This window comes from Ornithorhynchus anatinus, chromosome 1 (genome assembly GCF_004115215.2).
Source record: "Ornithorhynchus anatinus isolate Pmale09 chromosome 1, mOrnAna1.pri.v4, whole genome shotgun sequence".
In the NCBI taxonomy this organism is placed as follows: domain Eukaryota; kingdom Metazoa; phylum Chordata; class Mammalia; order Monotremata; family Ornithorhynchidae; genus Ornithorhynchus; species Ornithorhynchus anatinus.
This window is the reverse complement of record NC_041728.1, coordinates 153,231,181-153,246,591: the sequence shown is the minus strand read 5'-3', so window position 1 is coordinate 153,246,591 and position 15,411 is coordinate 153,231,181. Positions and strand designations below refer to the sequence as shown.

At 42.1% G+C, this 15,411-nt stretch overlaps 1 protein-coding gene across 1 annotated transcript in view; it reads right to left on the bottom strand.

The window, feature by feature from the left end:
* The window catches only part of RSRC1 (arginine and serine rich coiled-coil 1), a 382,357-nt gene that overhangs the window by 269,059 nt on the left and 97,887 nt on the right, over nt 1-15,411 (bottom strand). Inside the window, exon 4 of the mRNA XM_029072604.2 lies at nt 9,905-10,066. Coding sequence (XP_028928437.1) covers nt 9,905-10,066 — 162 coding nt within the window. The remainder of the gene's footprint in view (nt 1-9,904; nt 10,067-15,411) is intronic.

Genomic DNA, 15,411 nt, shown 5'->3' with positions numbered 1-15,411 from the left:
TCTGAGACAGGAATTTTTTGGGAGATGTGAGTTACAATGTATGGAGTTAAAAGCAGAAGATAAGGACAATAATTTTAATATTTTACCCAATTTAACCTGATTTCTACCGCAAATATTTTTTTTTTTACTTTCAGTAAACCTGCCCCAAGTTACATTTTTGTATACTGCTATGTTTTCCTTTACACTTCTCTTTCACAGAGATTTAAAATGATGAATAAATTCAGCCAAACTTTTCCACTCTAGACAAATCCATGTAAAGCATCTGTGATGAGTTGACAATATCTTCATGGTCATCAATAGATATATGTATTTTGGATATGATGTCTGAAAGGTCTGGTCATTTTTAAATGCTTCATAAATATTTTAAAAAGGAAATTACCTTTTTCCCTATTAGGAAGAAGTCTGGAGTTTCCTTGGGTTACTGGCAACCATTATCAGATTTTGCTTACCCCGTGTGAGAATGTCAACATTCCTCTCACACCAATAAAGGACTTTTTTTTTCAAAGTAAAGATTTGGATGTTACGTTTTGGTTGCTGCTGGAATCTGATGACTTCCTTCATTTAGGGTGTCTTGGCAGTGTTTCGTATCCCAATAGGAAGCTATCATTTGAAGTATTCATTCAGCCATTTGGATCATTTTCTCGTGCTGAGGAGAATAATATCATCTCTCAATTTCAACCTGCGCGTTCGGTCTGTCACCAAATCCCGTCAGTCCCACCTTCATAACGTCTCTAGAATCCGCCCCGTCTTCTCCATCCAACCTGCTGCCACACTGATCCAAGCACTTATCATATCCTGCCTCGATTACTACATCAGCCTCCTCACTGACCTCCCTGCCTCCTGTCTCTCCCATCTCCAGTCCAGGCTTCATTCTGCTGCCCAGATCATTTTTCTGAAAAACCACTGAGCCCAAGTCTCCCCAGTCCTCAAAAAACTCTAATGGCTGTCCACCCATCTAAGCATACAGACACTCCTCACTATCGGTTTTAAGGCACCTGATCAATATTCTCCCTCCTGCCTAACACAGTTAATCTCCTACTACAACCCAGCCCACAAACTTCTTGACTCTCTCAATGCCAAACCTTTGTCCACATTCTCCTTGGAATTCAATCAATTGTATTTATTGAGCGCTTTCTGTGTGTAAAGAACTGTACTAAGCGCTTGGAATGTACAATTCGGCAACAGATAGAGACGATCCCCGCCCGACAACGGGCTCACAGTCTAAAAGGGGGAGACAGACAGCAAAACAAAACAAGTAGACAGGCATCGATACCATCAAAATAGATAAAGAGAATCATAGATATATACACATCATTAATAAAGTAGAGTAATAAATAATAATGCCCTCCCCCTCTCATCCAACAGTCCACTACTCTCGACATCTTCAAAGTTCTATTAAAATCATATCTTCTCCAGCTAGGGGCCCTTCCCTAACCCCTCATTTCCCCAACATATTCATCCACCCTTCTGCACTGTCTGTGCTCTTGGTTAAGCACTTTGATACTCATCCCACCCCCAACCCCAGAGCACTTATGTACAAATCCTTATATTCGGTCATTTTGTGTATCTGCAATTTACTTTAATGTCTGTCGCCCCCCTGACTGTAAGCTACTTGAGGATAGGGATTGTATCCACCAACTCTGTTGTACTATACTTCCCAAATGCTTAGAACAGTGCTTAGCACCCAGTAAGCTCTCAATAAATACCACTGATGAACTGAAACACTTGTCAGGCTGAGAGTGGCAGGAAAATGATAGCATCACCAAGAGGGGCTTAGAGAAACAGCATGTCCAGCAGTGTGGCTCAGTGGAAAGAGCCTGGGCCTCGGAGTCAGAGGTCATGGGTTCGACTCCCGGCTCTGCCACTTGTCAGCTGTGTGACTGTGGGCAAGTCACTTAACTTCTCTGTGCCTCGGTTACCTCATCTGTAAAATGGGGGTTAAGACTGTGAGCCTTACATGGGACAACCTGATTACCCTGTATCTCACCCAGCACTTAGAACAGTACTCTGTATATAGTAAGCGCTTAACAAATACCAACATTATTAAAAGAGCCCGAGGCCTGGAAGTCTGAGGATTAGAATCCAGGGTCTGCCACTTGAATGCTATGTGACTTTGGGCAAGTCACTTCACGTCTCCGTGCCTCAGTTCCCTCATTTGCAAAATGGGGATTTAATATCTGTCGTTCCTCCTACTTAGTGAGTCCCATGTGAGACACGATTACCTATAATCTACTCCAGCACTTAGTACAGTGTTTGGCACGTAGTAAATGTTTAACAAGTACCACTATTATTATTATTACTACTAATAATAAATAATAAATTAAGACATCAGGCAATGGCTAACTGTGATCATTAAAACTGACTCAATATAAATTACTTAAGAGGTTGAAGAATTGATTGCAACAAATAATGCATCAACAACATCTTGGCACACATCACGTCTTCGACGAAACACAAACTTATCAAAACCTACATCAACGCATGCAACTTAAGGGATATGCATGACGAGTGGTGAGAGGCTAAAGATGAGAAGAGATTCCAAGCTATGCAGACTACCCCAACACCAATAAAAATAATAGTTGCTGTATTTTTTTAAGCACACTCTGCATCAGGCACTGTACACTACATGCCGGGCAAAGCGCAGTGTAAGCAAATAGGACGCAGTTCCTGTCCCACTAAGGGCTCACGGGCTGAGGGTGAAGAACAGGTGTTTTAGGCCCATTTTGACAGATGAGGAGATTAAGGCACGGACAAATTACATGACTTGCCCTGGGTCACACAGTAGGCAAGGAGTGGAGCTGGGATTGGAAGCCAGGTCTCCTGAACTCCAGGCCTGTGCTCTTTTCGACCAGAACATGCCTCTTCTCACCAAGGATTTCAAAGTACCATTAGAGATGCTGTAGATATGTTGCTACAATATCTCAGTACCTGACCGGAGGCAATTGATCAATCAGTCGTTTCACTGAATGTTTACTTAAGTAAGTGCTTGGGAAGATGCGAGGAAGGGATCTGGCAAAATTGGCTCAACAATTCAATATTCTTTTGGACACACTTTCTGCTATCAAAGATATGGCTCTGAAAAATATGAAAACATGAAAAGACCTAGCAATCTGAAAAGTCACCAGGCCTGTCGGAACTAAACCAGGTGATACATATTCTGACACTGGAGTATGGAGCATTCTCCCCTGTACTCCTGACCAAAGCAGAGAAGTGGTGTGGTCTACAGTAAACAGCATGGGCCTGGGAGTCACAGCACCTGTATTCTAGAAGCAGCATGACTTAGTGGCAAGAGTATGGGCTTGGGAGTCAGAGGACGTGGGTTCTAATCCTGGCTCTGCTGTGTGACCCTGGGCAAGCCACTTCACTTCTCTGTGCCTCAGTTCCCTCACTGTAAAATGGGGATTAAGACAGTGTGCACCACGTGGAACAGCCTCGTTCTCTTGTATCTATCCCAGCACTTAGAAGACAGTGCTTGACACATAGGAAGTGCTCATAAAAATGCCATAATTAGCTCTGTCAATTGCTTGCTGTGTGATCTTGGGCAAAATCACTTAACTTCTCTTTGCCTCAGTTTCCTCAATGCTAAAATGGGGACTCAATACAGGTTTTCCCTCCTACTTAGACTGTGAGCCCTATGCAGGTCAGGGACTGTGCCAGGCCTAATTAACTTGTACCTATCCCATTGCTTAGAACAATGTTTGACACATACGAGGCGCTTAACAAATACCGTTTAAAAAAAAAGTGGGAAGGAGGTAACAGGCTAAGTTCACTTCTCTCTGAAAAGGAGAGTGCTTTCTTATCACGTTCCTGAGACTCCTGAGGATAAAGAAATCAACTATTTATTTCAAAGATGGGATTTTCAGAAGGAAACCTGGTATCGCTAGTAATACTGTCTATATTGAAATAAATTAACTTATTTCAGCCACGAGTAGAATTTGATGCCTTCTCTCTTCCGATGACCCAAAAGAGTCCATGTATTTCTGCAGGGTGAGCATTTAGAATAGACTTAGCATAAGTGAATGAAAAGAACTTAAATAACAAAGATCTGTTGAGAATAGTACACTTTGTTTACCTTTTAAAGCCAGGTAAATAATGCTTCAGAGTTTCGTTCCATGCAACTACCCTGACTTCTGTTAAAGGTATACTTCCTTCCAATCAAACATTTACCCTTCGCCACTGGTGAAAGGCAACAAGATCTCTTTACAACATCTCGTCTTTTTCAATAAATTTTGCATGAAAACATGTTACCCGAGCACAAAGTTGCCTGCTGTCACACTGGAAGTATGATAAATGTTTAATGAAAACAACACCACACAGCTTGGTGTCAGACAACAGCTATCACACAGACCTGCTTTGATCTAAACAGACACTTAAAAGGAGTTCTGAGTCTGCTTTGCACCACAGAACTCTATAACCTATATGCAAATGACAAAATTAGCATACATGACTTCCTGCTGCATAAAGAAATAAGAGGTAATAAAAAATACGACAAGACTCCATGAGAATGTGACTGCCGTCAAAACCCAAGTCCCCAAATTCACCGTTTACTTACAGCATTTTTGCCAAACACTAGTTAACAACAAGCAGTGACTGTATTAAAATTTCCAACGGAAGCCTTTGGAGAATCAATCAATGAATCAGTGGTATCTAGTGAGCGGTCCGAGCACTGTATTGAGCACCTGGGAGAGTACCAAACAAAGAGCTAGTAGATACAGTCTCTGCCCTCAGCGAGCTTATAGTCTAGAGGGGGAACCAGGATTAAAACCAAACACGGAAACTTGATAAGTGGCTTGACTTACTCTAACTGAAAATAAAGCACGTAGCCCAGATGTCAAAAGTCTTACACAATCACTTCAAAACTTAAATCTTTGACTGGCTTTTAATTGGCCAAAAAATTTCAAAATTAATTTTATCATATAAATACTGAGAGTTTAGTTTCTAACTATGCAAAATAGCAAGCAAAAGGCCCTGCTTCTCAGTTGAGTGATTACAAAACAGGTGACGTTGGCCAATCTTTTGCTTTACCAATCCTATAGAAAAAGTAGTTAAAGAACAGACCATAATTTAAAAATATGTTAATCACACACATTCACTTACATAATCCTAATTGAAAGTCCTTGATCAACATTTTCTTTAACTCATAACTATTCAGTAGAAGGAAATCCCAATTTTTAAACATGTAAGATTTTACATATTAACAAAACCCAGTAAATTGCTGGGAAATAATCAATGACATGAACACTGTACTACTTGGATTCTTAAATGGTTTACCATATGCAAATAAATTTTGTTAAATTGAATATTTAAATAAATGTCACAGATAGAAAGAATGGTTAGTATATTCACATGTAACAATAGCAGGAGCTGATATGCAGAAATGCCTACTGTAAAAAAGAATATTTTAAGTATACAATAGAGGAAAACCATTCCTAACTAATCTTTAATAGAAGCCTAGAAAACCCAATTTACAGCTGTCAGCTCCACCTTATAGACTGTGATCAAAGTATTTTCACAAAAGATCTGAGTGTAAACTCTCCCAGAAGATCCAGATGGTATACTGTATTCATAATCACCAAACCAAGTCTCATTCTAAATTTATGACAAGTCTCATGCCACTCAAATCTGGCCCTAAATTACAATTATTTATTTATTCATTTTTTTAAAGAAAATGAAATGCCTCCAGTCGCCACAGTGACTCCCCTAATGTTTACATAAAGAGAAGATCTAACTCACACCCCCAAAAGTTATAATTATGATGATATTTGTTAAGCACTTATTAAGTGTCAAGCACTGTTCTAAGCTCTGGGGTAGAAACAAGCTAATCAGGTTGGACTGTCCTACATGGGGCTCACAGTCTTAACCCCCATTTTACAGATGAGGTAACTGAGGCACAGAGATGCTAAGTGACTTGCCCAAGGCCACACAGCTGACAAGTGGTGGAGCCGGGATTAGAACCCATGACCTTCTGACTCCCAGGCCCGTGCTCTATCCATGAAGATACTGACTACTGTCAAGCGCCAGATGAGAAACGCATGGAATCCTATTCTAAAAGGAAAACTGCAGTGGCTATGTATGAAAATTGATTTGGGATGAATCTATACAAAAGTAGGCATTTCAATCAATCAATCGTACTTATTGAGCGCTTCCTGTTCATTCATTCCAGGAGACCTTCCCAGACTTTCAAGAGACCTTCCCAGAACAAGCCCACCTTTTCCTCTGTTCCTCCTCCCCTCCCCATCACCCTGACTCCCTTCCTCTGCTCTCCCCCTCTCCCGGCCCCAAAGCACTTGTGTATATATGTACATATTTATTATTCTATTTATTTTATTAATGAGTATATATCTACAATTCTATTTATTTATATTGATGCTATTGATGCCTGTGTACTTGTTTTTGCTTTGTTTTCTTGTTTGTCTTCACCCTTCTGGACTGTGAGCCCATTGTTGGGTAGGGATTGTCTCTACTTGTTGCCAAATTGTACTTTCCAAGTACTTAGTACAGTGCTCTACACATAGTATGTGCTGAATAAATACGAATGAATGAAATTCACTGATTGAGTCATTCAATCACTCATTCAATAGCATGCATTGAGTGCTTACTGTGTATGAAAGACTGTTTAACAATATAACAGACAAGTTCACTGCCCAAAATGCCAAAGTGTGATTCCAGTGGAAACCTAGGTTTCATCACAATCTTGAAGTAGGGAAAATTCTGCTCAGATTTTGCCATTAAGAGTGAAGGTTTCAGACCAAAAAGAACCACATAAGGTATCTGCAGAAAAATCCTACAGGAATCTAGGAATCTAGACAAGTAGCTGGCTGACAAGAGTAGGGGCAGCACGGCATGGAGGATACAGCACAGGACTGGGAGTTGGAAGTTCATGAGTTCTAATCCCGGCTCTGCCACTTATCTGCTGTGTGACCTTGGTCAAGTCACTTCTCTTCTCTGTGTCTTAGTTACCTCATCTGTAAAATGGGGATTGAGACTGTGAGCCCCACGTTGGACAGGGACTATGTCCAACCCGCCTTGCTTGTACCCGCTCCAATGCTTAGTACAATGCTTGGCAGATAGTAAGTGCTTAACAAATACCAGAATTATTATTATTATTATTGTTAGGGGGTAACTTTATAATGTCAAAGAACCCAAAGAGCTAGATTGAAAAATGAAAAAACTTGAACAGAAACTGTCTAGAATCCGTCTTGAAATGAAAATCTTCTACACCAATATATGAATAACAAGTTCTGCCAAGAAAGAGCTGTTCTAATCAAGTAAAATACTTTGAAGTCAGCAGTTATGCACACCTACAGCATTAGCTAAAACTTGGAAACACTGTATGATGGTGAATGCTTCCCTAGAAGAAAAGCAGTTTAGGCTAACTATGCCAGAATATCCCTAATCCTAGCCTTAACCTCACTGCTGAACCATCGGCTGTTGTTGAAAAGCAAAAACTATTTCATTTCACCATTTTTCATTCTCTGATATAGACTGCTGAATGCCGACTGATATGGCTTATTGTCCTCTACTGTTAATCCACCAATCGCTAATAATTATTGAAGACATTCTGTGCAGAGCACTGTACTAGACACTTGGGAGAATACAAGAAAGCTAGTAAAGATCCCTGCCCTCAAGGGACTATTATTATCAGTTTTTACTAAGCACTTACTTTATGAGAGTACTATACTTAGGAGAATACTGTAGGTTTAGTAGACATGATTCCTACCGTCAAAATGCTTTTGATCAATCAATCAATAGTATTTATTGATCACTATGTACTAACCGCTTAATTCAATCTAGTGGCAATGACAGACGCTAAAATAAATCCTAAGTAGAAATGTTAGTGCATATTAAAATCTTCTTATGTGTCAAGCACTGTGCTAAGCCTCGTGTAAATAAAAGATAATCAGTTCAGACCCAAAGGGCTCATAATATACAAGGGAGGGAAGTGCAGGTATTTAATCCCCATTCTGCGGATGAGGAAATTGAGGCACAAAGAAGTTAGGTGACTTCTTTGAGGTCATGAAGCAAACAAGGGGTGGAGTTGGGATTAAAATCCCAGTCTCCTATTTGCTTACCGCTATACCTCACTGTTCTCGACGTGATATAGGGGTGTATTTTGAGTTAGCAATTGAGACTACGAAACAAGGCGGACAAGGGCTAACTGCTGACTGTTTAGCTCAACTTCTACACTGAGCAATACACTTCAGAACAGCTCAGGGCAAACTCAGAGGCGAGCTGGGCAGCAATTGAGAGAAGCCAGAGCAGAGATAAGAATGTGTTCCTGGATATTCTTTCCCTGCTGAGCTGAGCAGGGCTAAGACCAGGAGAAAAAAGTAAAAAAAAAAAAAGAGAACCTTAATTAATTGCTTAGTGCCTTCTCCCCTGGTCTGGGGAATCCCCTACTCACTCCAGGATCTATGTGCAAACAAAGTGGCCTCTTAGACATTAAAACACAACCAGGAAGATATAATTTCCTGTACCTATTCCAGCACTTGGAACACAGTAAGTCCTTAACAAATTCCACCACTACTTAACCCCTTTTTTAAATCTTCCTGCTGGATTAAAAGGTTTCAAAGCCTGAAATTCGTAGTCATTAAAACGCGCCCAAACAGGTGGAATGTCTTGTACCTACCCCAGCACTTAGTAGTAATAATAATAATAACTGTGGGATTTGTTAAGCACTTACTGTGTACCAGGCACTGTACTACACGCTGGGGTGGATACAAGCAAATCAGGTTGGATGCAGTTCCTGTCCCAAGTGGGGCTCAGTCTCAATCCCCATTTTCCAGTTTAGGTAACCAAGGCACAGAGAAGTGAAGTGACTTGCCCAAGCCCACACAGCTGACAAATGGTGGAGCCGGCATTAGGACCCATGACTTTCTGACTTCCAGGCCAGTGCTCCAGTACAGTGCTTGGAAAGTAGTGTTTTTAAAATACCACAACTATTTAACCCCTTTTTAAAACAATCCTGCAGGATTAAAAGGTTTCAAAGTCTGAAATTTGTATGGGCTGGGTTTTGAGAAGCAACAGTAGGAAGTTCCCCCGATTAGACTGTAAGCCCGTCAAACGGCAGGGACTGTCTCTATCTGTTGCCGACTTGTTCATTCCAAGCGCTTAGTACAGTGCTCTGCACATAGTAAGCGCTCAATAAATACTATTGAAGTTCTTCTCCCAGAGACTCGATCAGATACTATATTAATATACTGAACATTTTAGGAAGGCCTTCAGCTTTTTTCTTACTTTCCACAGCTTTTTTACTGGAAAGTAGGATTAACCTTTCTAAAAAATCAAACAACAAAAGAAGAGATAATTAAAAATGAACTCTTCCTTAACATATTTCAGTCAATTGCAGCCAACAATATAAAAAGACAATCCCAGTGTGACAATGCAATGTCCCTTAAATCATCACTGTGGACCAACATTTAATGGCAAGGAGAAAAGTGAGCAGGTAGATGTTAAAAAAAAAAGTGACAGGCTTCCTTTGTTTTCCTGCTTTTTTCCTTCTCCTACAGCAGCGTGGCTTAGTGGAAAGAGTAGAGGCGTGGGAGTCAGAGGTCATGGGTTTTAATCCCGGCTCTGCCATTCATCAGCTGATTGACTTTGGGCAAGTCACCTAACTTCTCTGTGCCTCAGTAACCTCATCTGCAAAATGGGGGCTAAGTGTGTGAGCCCCACGTGGGACAACCTGATAACTTGCATCTACCCCAGCGCTTAAAACAGTGGTTGGCACAGAGTAAGTGCTTAGCAAATACCATTATTCTAGTGCTTAGAACAGTGCTTGGCACATAGTAAGTGCTTAACAAATACCATCATCATTACACAGGTTCCAGACTCTGAATCCCTCAGAGAGCTGCTCTGGGCTTGAGGCCTTCCAGTTGGCATTTGCTGAGATTTTGTTTTCACTCACCCACGCTTCAAGTTGTATAATTCCTTTTCTTTCCCCTTTTCACGTTTTTCTTTATCTCGGCCTTTACGCCTTTCTCGTTCACGAGATGGGCTGCGGGTTTTCCTGTGACCAGATCTTTCACTGCTCCGACTATGAGAACGCGGGTGAGGCCGAGACCGTGACCTGTTGGAAAACATTCGATATAACATACCGTTAGTACAATTTTCTGCTACAGTCAGTCATGCTATTATATTTAATCTGGTACATTTACTCTTCAAGGTTAGTGAAAAGGAAGAGCAAAACGACTGTCAAACATCTCATAGATGACGAAATGGTGTTAAATGAGCATCTGAACTAATGAAGTGTTTGTACAAAAATCACGAAAGAGTTCATAAAAGCAAAATTAAATTAAGATATCTTAAAATACAAATTCTGCTTTACCTCAATGCATCATGGAGAAACAGCGTATTTTAGTGGAAAGATCCCGGGGTTGGGAGTCAGAGGTCACGGGTTCTAATTCCGATTCTGCCAAATGTCAGCTATGTGACTTTGGGCAAATCACTTAAGTTCTCTGGGCCTCAGTTCCTTCATCTGTAAAATGGGGATGAAGTCTGTGAGCCCTACATGGGACACCCTAATTACCTTGTTCTACCCCAGTGCTTAGAACAGTGCTTTGCACATAGTAGGCACTTAACAAATGCCATCATCATCATCATCATCGTTCATATTACTGTCATTTTCCTCTGATTTCTCTATTGCCCTTTTCATGATAACTGTGCAAGGGAAATCTGTAGGCCCTTTGTAATCTATCAAAATTGGAAAAAATTAACCTCAAGGACATAGCATACCTTAGGAGAAACCTAAGGTTATAATTAAATAAAATCGTGTCTCCAAATAGGCCACAATTAATCAATGGTGATAAAATGCTACAGTGACTTGTGGACATGGACACGATCTATTCCACTGTACTCTGCCCACAACTTAGTTCAGTGTTCAGCCCACAGTAAGAACTCAACAAATATTACTAATAACAGTGGCAGGAGGGTCACACCTGGAGAGCTTCCAGTACTCTACCGGTCTCAACTATGGGAGGGAGAGTCAAGCAGAGGCCTGTCTAAACCACTCTGTTCCTAGCTCGGGCAGTGGCTAGTCAGTGAAAGGCAATCTGCTACAGTTCAAAACTCCCCCGTGCTGGGCAGCATCGGCACGGGAGGGAGTCGAGGGTGGAGACTCGAGTTTACTGTGCGGAAGGAAGCAACAGTAAACCGCTTTCAGATTTTTACCAAGAAAACTCTATGGATACACTGCCGGAACGATTGCTGATGGAGGCTGGGTGTTCTGGGAGAGATGTGACCATGGTGCCGCTATGGGTCGGAGATGACTTGACAGCATAAGACAAGTGGTATTTTCTGAGTGCCTACTGAGTAAGCTCATTGTAGGCAAGGAATGTGACTGTTTACTGTTGTATTGTACTCTCCCAAGCGCCTAGTACAGTGTTCTGCACACAGTAAGCACTCAATAACTGCTAATGAATGAGTGAATGAATGAATACACTGCATAGTACTAAACCCTTGGGAAAGTCTTGTCTTATGCTGTCGAGTCGTCTCCGTAGCAAAACCATGGACACAGCTCTCCCAGAACAATAATGCTGGTATTTGTTAAGCGCTTACTATGTGCAGAGCACCGTTCTAAGCGCTGGGGTAGATACAGGGTAATCAGGTCGTCCCACGTGAGGCTCACAGTTAATCCCCATTTTACTGATGAGGTAACTGAGGCACAGAGAAGTTAAGTGACTTGCCCACAGTCACACAGCTGACAAGTGGCAGAGCCGGGAGTCGAACCCATGACGTCTGACTCCGAAGCCCAGGCTCTTTCCACTGAGCCATGCTGCTTCCCCCGCCCTGCCTCCATCTGTACGCCCCGCCTCCATCTGCAATCGTTCTAGTAGTGGATCCAGAGAGTTTTTTTCGTCAAAATCTGGAAGCGGTTTACCGTTGCCTCCTTCCGCGCAGTCAACTTGAGTCTCCACCCTCGACTCTCTCCCGGGCTGCCGCTGCCCAGCATAGGTGAATTTTGACCTGTAGCAAATTGCCTTCCACTGGCTAGCCACTGCCTAAGCTAGAAATGGGATGGACAGGCCTCTGCTTGACTCTCCTTCCCATAATCGAGACTGATAGAGTACTGGAAACTCTCCAGATGTGACCTTAAGAGGAGCTTGAGATAGTACAACTGACAAAAAAGGACATGTTCCCTGACCACAATGAGCTTACACCCTAAATGGAGGTAGACAAAAATATTTATTAACAAAAATAAATAACTGACTGTGGAGTTGTTAATACTAATATATGCTAATGCAGATCCACGTCCTCCGGCAGTCCTGGAATGTCCTCCCTCCTCACCTCCGCCAAACTAATTCTCTTCCCCTCTTCAAAACCCTACTTAAAGCTCACCTCTTCCAAGAGGCCTTCCCAGACTGAGCTCCCCTTTTCCCTCTGCTCTCCCTCTACCCCCCCTTCACCTCTCCTCAGCTAAGCCCCCTTTTCCCCCCTTTCCCTCTGCTCTTCCCCCCTCCCTTCCCCTCCCCTCAGCACTGTACTCATCCACTCAACTGTATATATCTTCATTACCCTATTTATTTTGTTAATGAGATGTACATCACCTCGATTCTATTTATTTGCTATTGTTTTAATGAGATGTTCATCCCTTTGATTCTATTTATTGCTATTGCTTTTGTCTGTCCGTCTCCCCCGATTAGACTGTAAGCCCGTTGAAGGGCAGGGACTGTCTATCTGTTACCGATTTGTACATTCCAAGCACTTAGTACAGTGCTCTGCACATAGTAAGAGCTCAATAAATACTATTGAATGAATGAATAAAGACAATGTTAGACCAATATTACAATACAGAATTTAGGTCACAGGCTATTTTTTTATTTTTCCTACTAAACTCTGGGATGAATCTTCACTAGCTTTGTTTCCCCATCTTGACCAAGAGCCAAAGGTGGTAACAAACCAGTTTTTGAAACAAAATAAGGAAGGGCACTGAAGAAAGTTACTAAGAAAGTCTTAGCTAGGCCCAAATTTGATGATTTAAAGTAGGCCAAGAAAGCACATGTAAGTCAAGAAAGCAATGAGAAGCAGCGTGGCTTAGTGAAAGGAGCATGGCCTTGGGAGTCAGAGGATGTGGGTTCTAATCCCAGCTCTGCCACTTGTCAGATGTGTGACCTTCGGCAAGGCACTTAACTTCTCTGTACCTCGGCTCCCTCATCTGTAAAATGGGGATTAAGACTGTGAGCCCCACATGGGACAATCTGATTACCTTGTATCTACCCCAGTGCTTAGTACAGTGCTCAGCACATAGTAAGCACTTATCAAATACCACAATTATTGTTGTCTGCTGTGTGACCATGGGCAAGCCATTCGAGTTCTCTGTGCCTCAGTTCCCTCATCTGTAAAACGCGGCTTAAGACTGTGAGCCCCTCGTGGGACAACCTGATTGCCTTGTATCCACCTCTGCGCTTAGAGCAGTGCTTGGCAAATAGTAAGCGCTTAACAAATACCATAAAAATAATAATAATAAAACACATACAGTCAGGCCGTTCGACAAAGGCCCAAACTTTGACAAGGAGCAGGATGGCCTGCCCAGGCACTCAGTTATCTTAAAAGAATTTGATTGAGCTGTATCCCTAAACTGCAGGGCCCATCCTTTGTCTCCTGTCTGCGCCGACTTAAGTGAGGAGGAAGATGTGACCCTGAGCTAGATGGCTCTGACCTGCATGACTTCCATGACCTGAATGCACATATCCGGCTACCATTACCTAATGCGGAAAGGATTCTATCCAAACAGACAAGGAGATCGGATCAGGATCCTAACGATATGAAGAAATCATTTTATCTCTTTCTGTAGAAACGGGTATTTATGACCAAATCAAAGAAGGCTCTCTGCAAATATGGAGATATAGGGCAAGTAAGCAATTCATAAAAAATGTGACACTCCAGAAAATGAAATAGGAGAGAAAGGAACAGCATGATAATGCATTTTACCAGAAAATGACTGTAATATCTAGGCAAAAATAACAGATTTAAGGACTTATAAAATGAACTAGAACTTTCGGGAAATGAATTTGCTAATTTGTCCAAAGGCAAGTAGACAAGAGAGTTTCAATTTTGGCCTAATAAACCACCGAGATTGATTTCTGCAACTGGCCACATATCTATGACACAGTTAAATTTCTAAATAAAATAGTCACACATCAAGATAAACCCTTCAACCAATACCCTGTAATGATAATAATAATAAAAATTATGGTTTTTGTTAAGTACTTACTATGCGCCAAGCACTGTTCTAAGAGCTGGGGTAGATACAGGGTAATCAGGTTGTCTCTCATGGGGCTCACACTGTACTAAGCACTGGGGTGGATACAAACAAATTGGATTGGACACATCCCTGTCCCACGTGGTGCTCACAATCTCAATCCCCATTTTCCAGATGAGGTAACTGAGGCACATAGAAGTTAAGTGACTTGACCAAGGTCACACAGCAGACAAGTGGCGGAGTCATCATTAGAACCCACGTTCTCTGACTCCCGAGCCCATGTTCCTTCCACTACACCACGCTGCTTCTCTTCAACAAAACGCAACAAGCCTACTAGTTATTCAAGAGATGATGATGACGATGGTATTTGTTAAGTGCTTACTATGTGTCAGGCACTGTGCTAAGCGCTGGGATACGTACAGAGAAACAGTGCGGCCTAGTGTAAAGAGCATGGTGTAGTGGATAAAGGAGGGGCTTGGGAGTCAGAAGGTCATGGGCTCTAGTGACCTTGGGCAAATCACTTCACTTCTCTGGGCCTCAGGTCCCTCAACTGTAAAATGGGGATTGAGACTGTGAGCCCCATGTGGGACAGGGACTGTGTCCAACCCGATTTGTTTGTATCCACCCCAGCGCTTTCTACAGTGCCAGGCACATAATAAGTGCTTGAATATCATTATTATTATTATTATTTATTATACAGAGCATGGCCTGGGAGTCAGAGAAACTGGGCTGTAATCCCAGCTCTGCCACTTGTCTGTATGACCTTGGGCAAGTTATTTATCTTCTCTTTGCCTCAGTTTCCTAATCTGTAAAATGGAGACTTGATACCTGTTGTGCCTCCTACTTAGACTGTGAGTCATTCATTCATTCATTCAATAGTATTTATTGAGCGCTTACTATGTGCAGAGCACTGTACTAAGCGCTTGGAATGGACAAATCGGCAACAGATAGAGACAGTCTCTGCCCACTGAAGGGCTTACAGTCTAATCGGGGGAGACAGGCAGACAAAAAACAATAGCAATAAATAGACTCGAGGGGATGTACATCTCATTAACAAAATAAATAGGGTAATAAAAATATATACAAATGAGCAGATGAGCACAGTGCTGAGGGGAGGGGAAGGGAGAGGGGGAGGAGCAGAGGGAAAGGGGGAGAAAGGGGGCTTAGCTGAGGGGAGGTGAAGGGGGGCGGGTAGAGAGGCAGCAGAGGGAGCA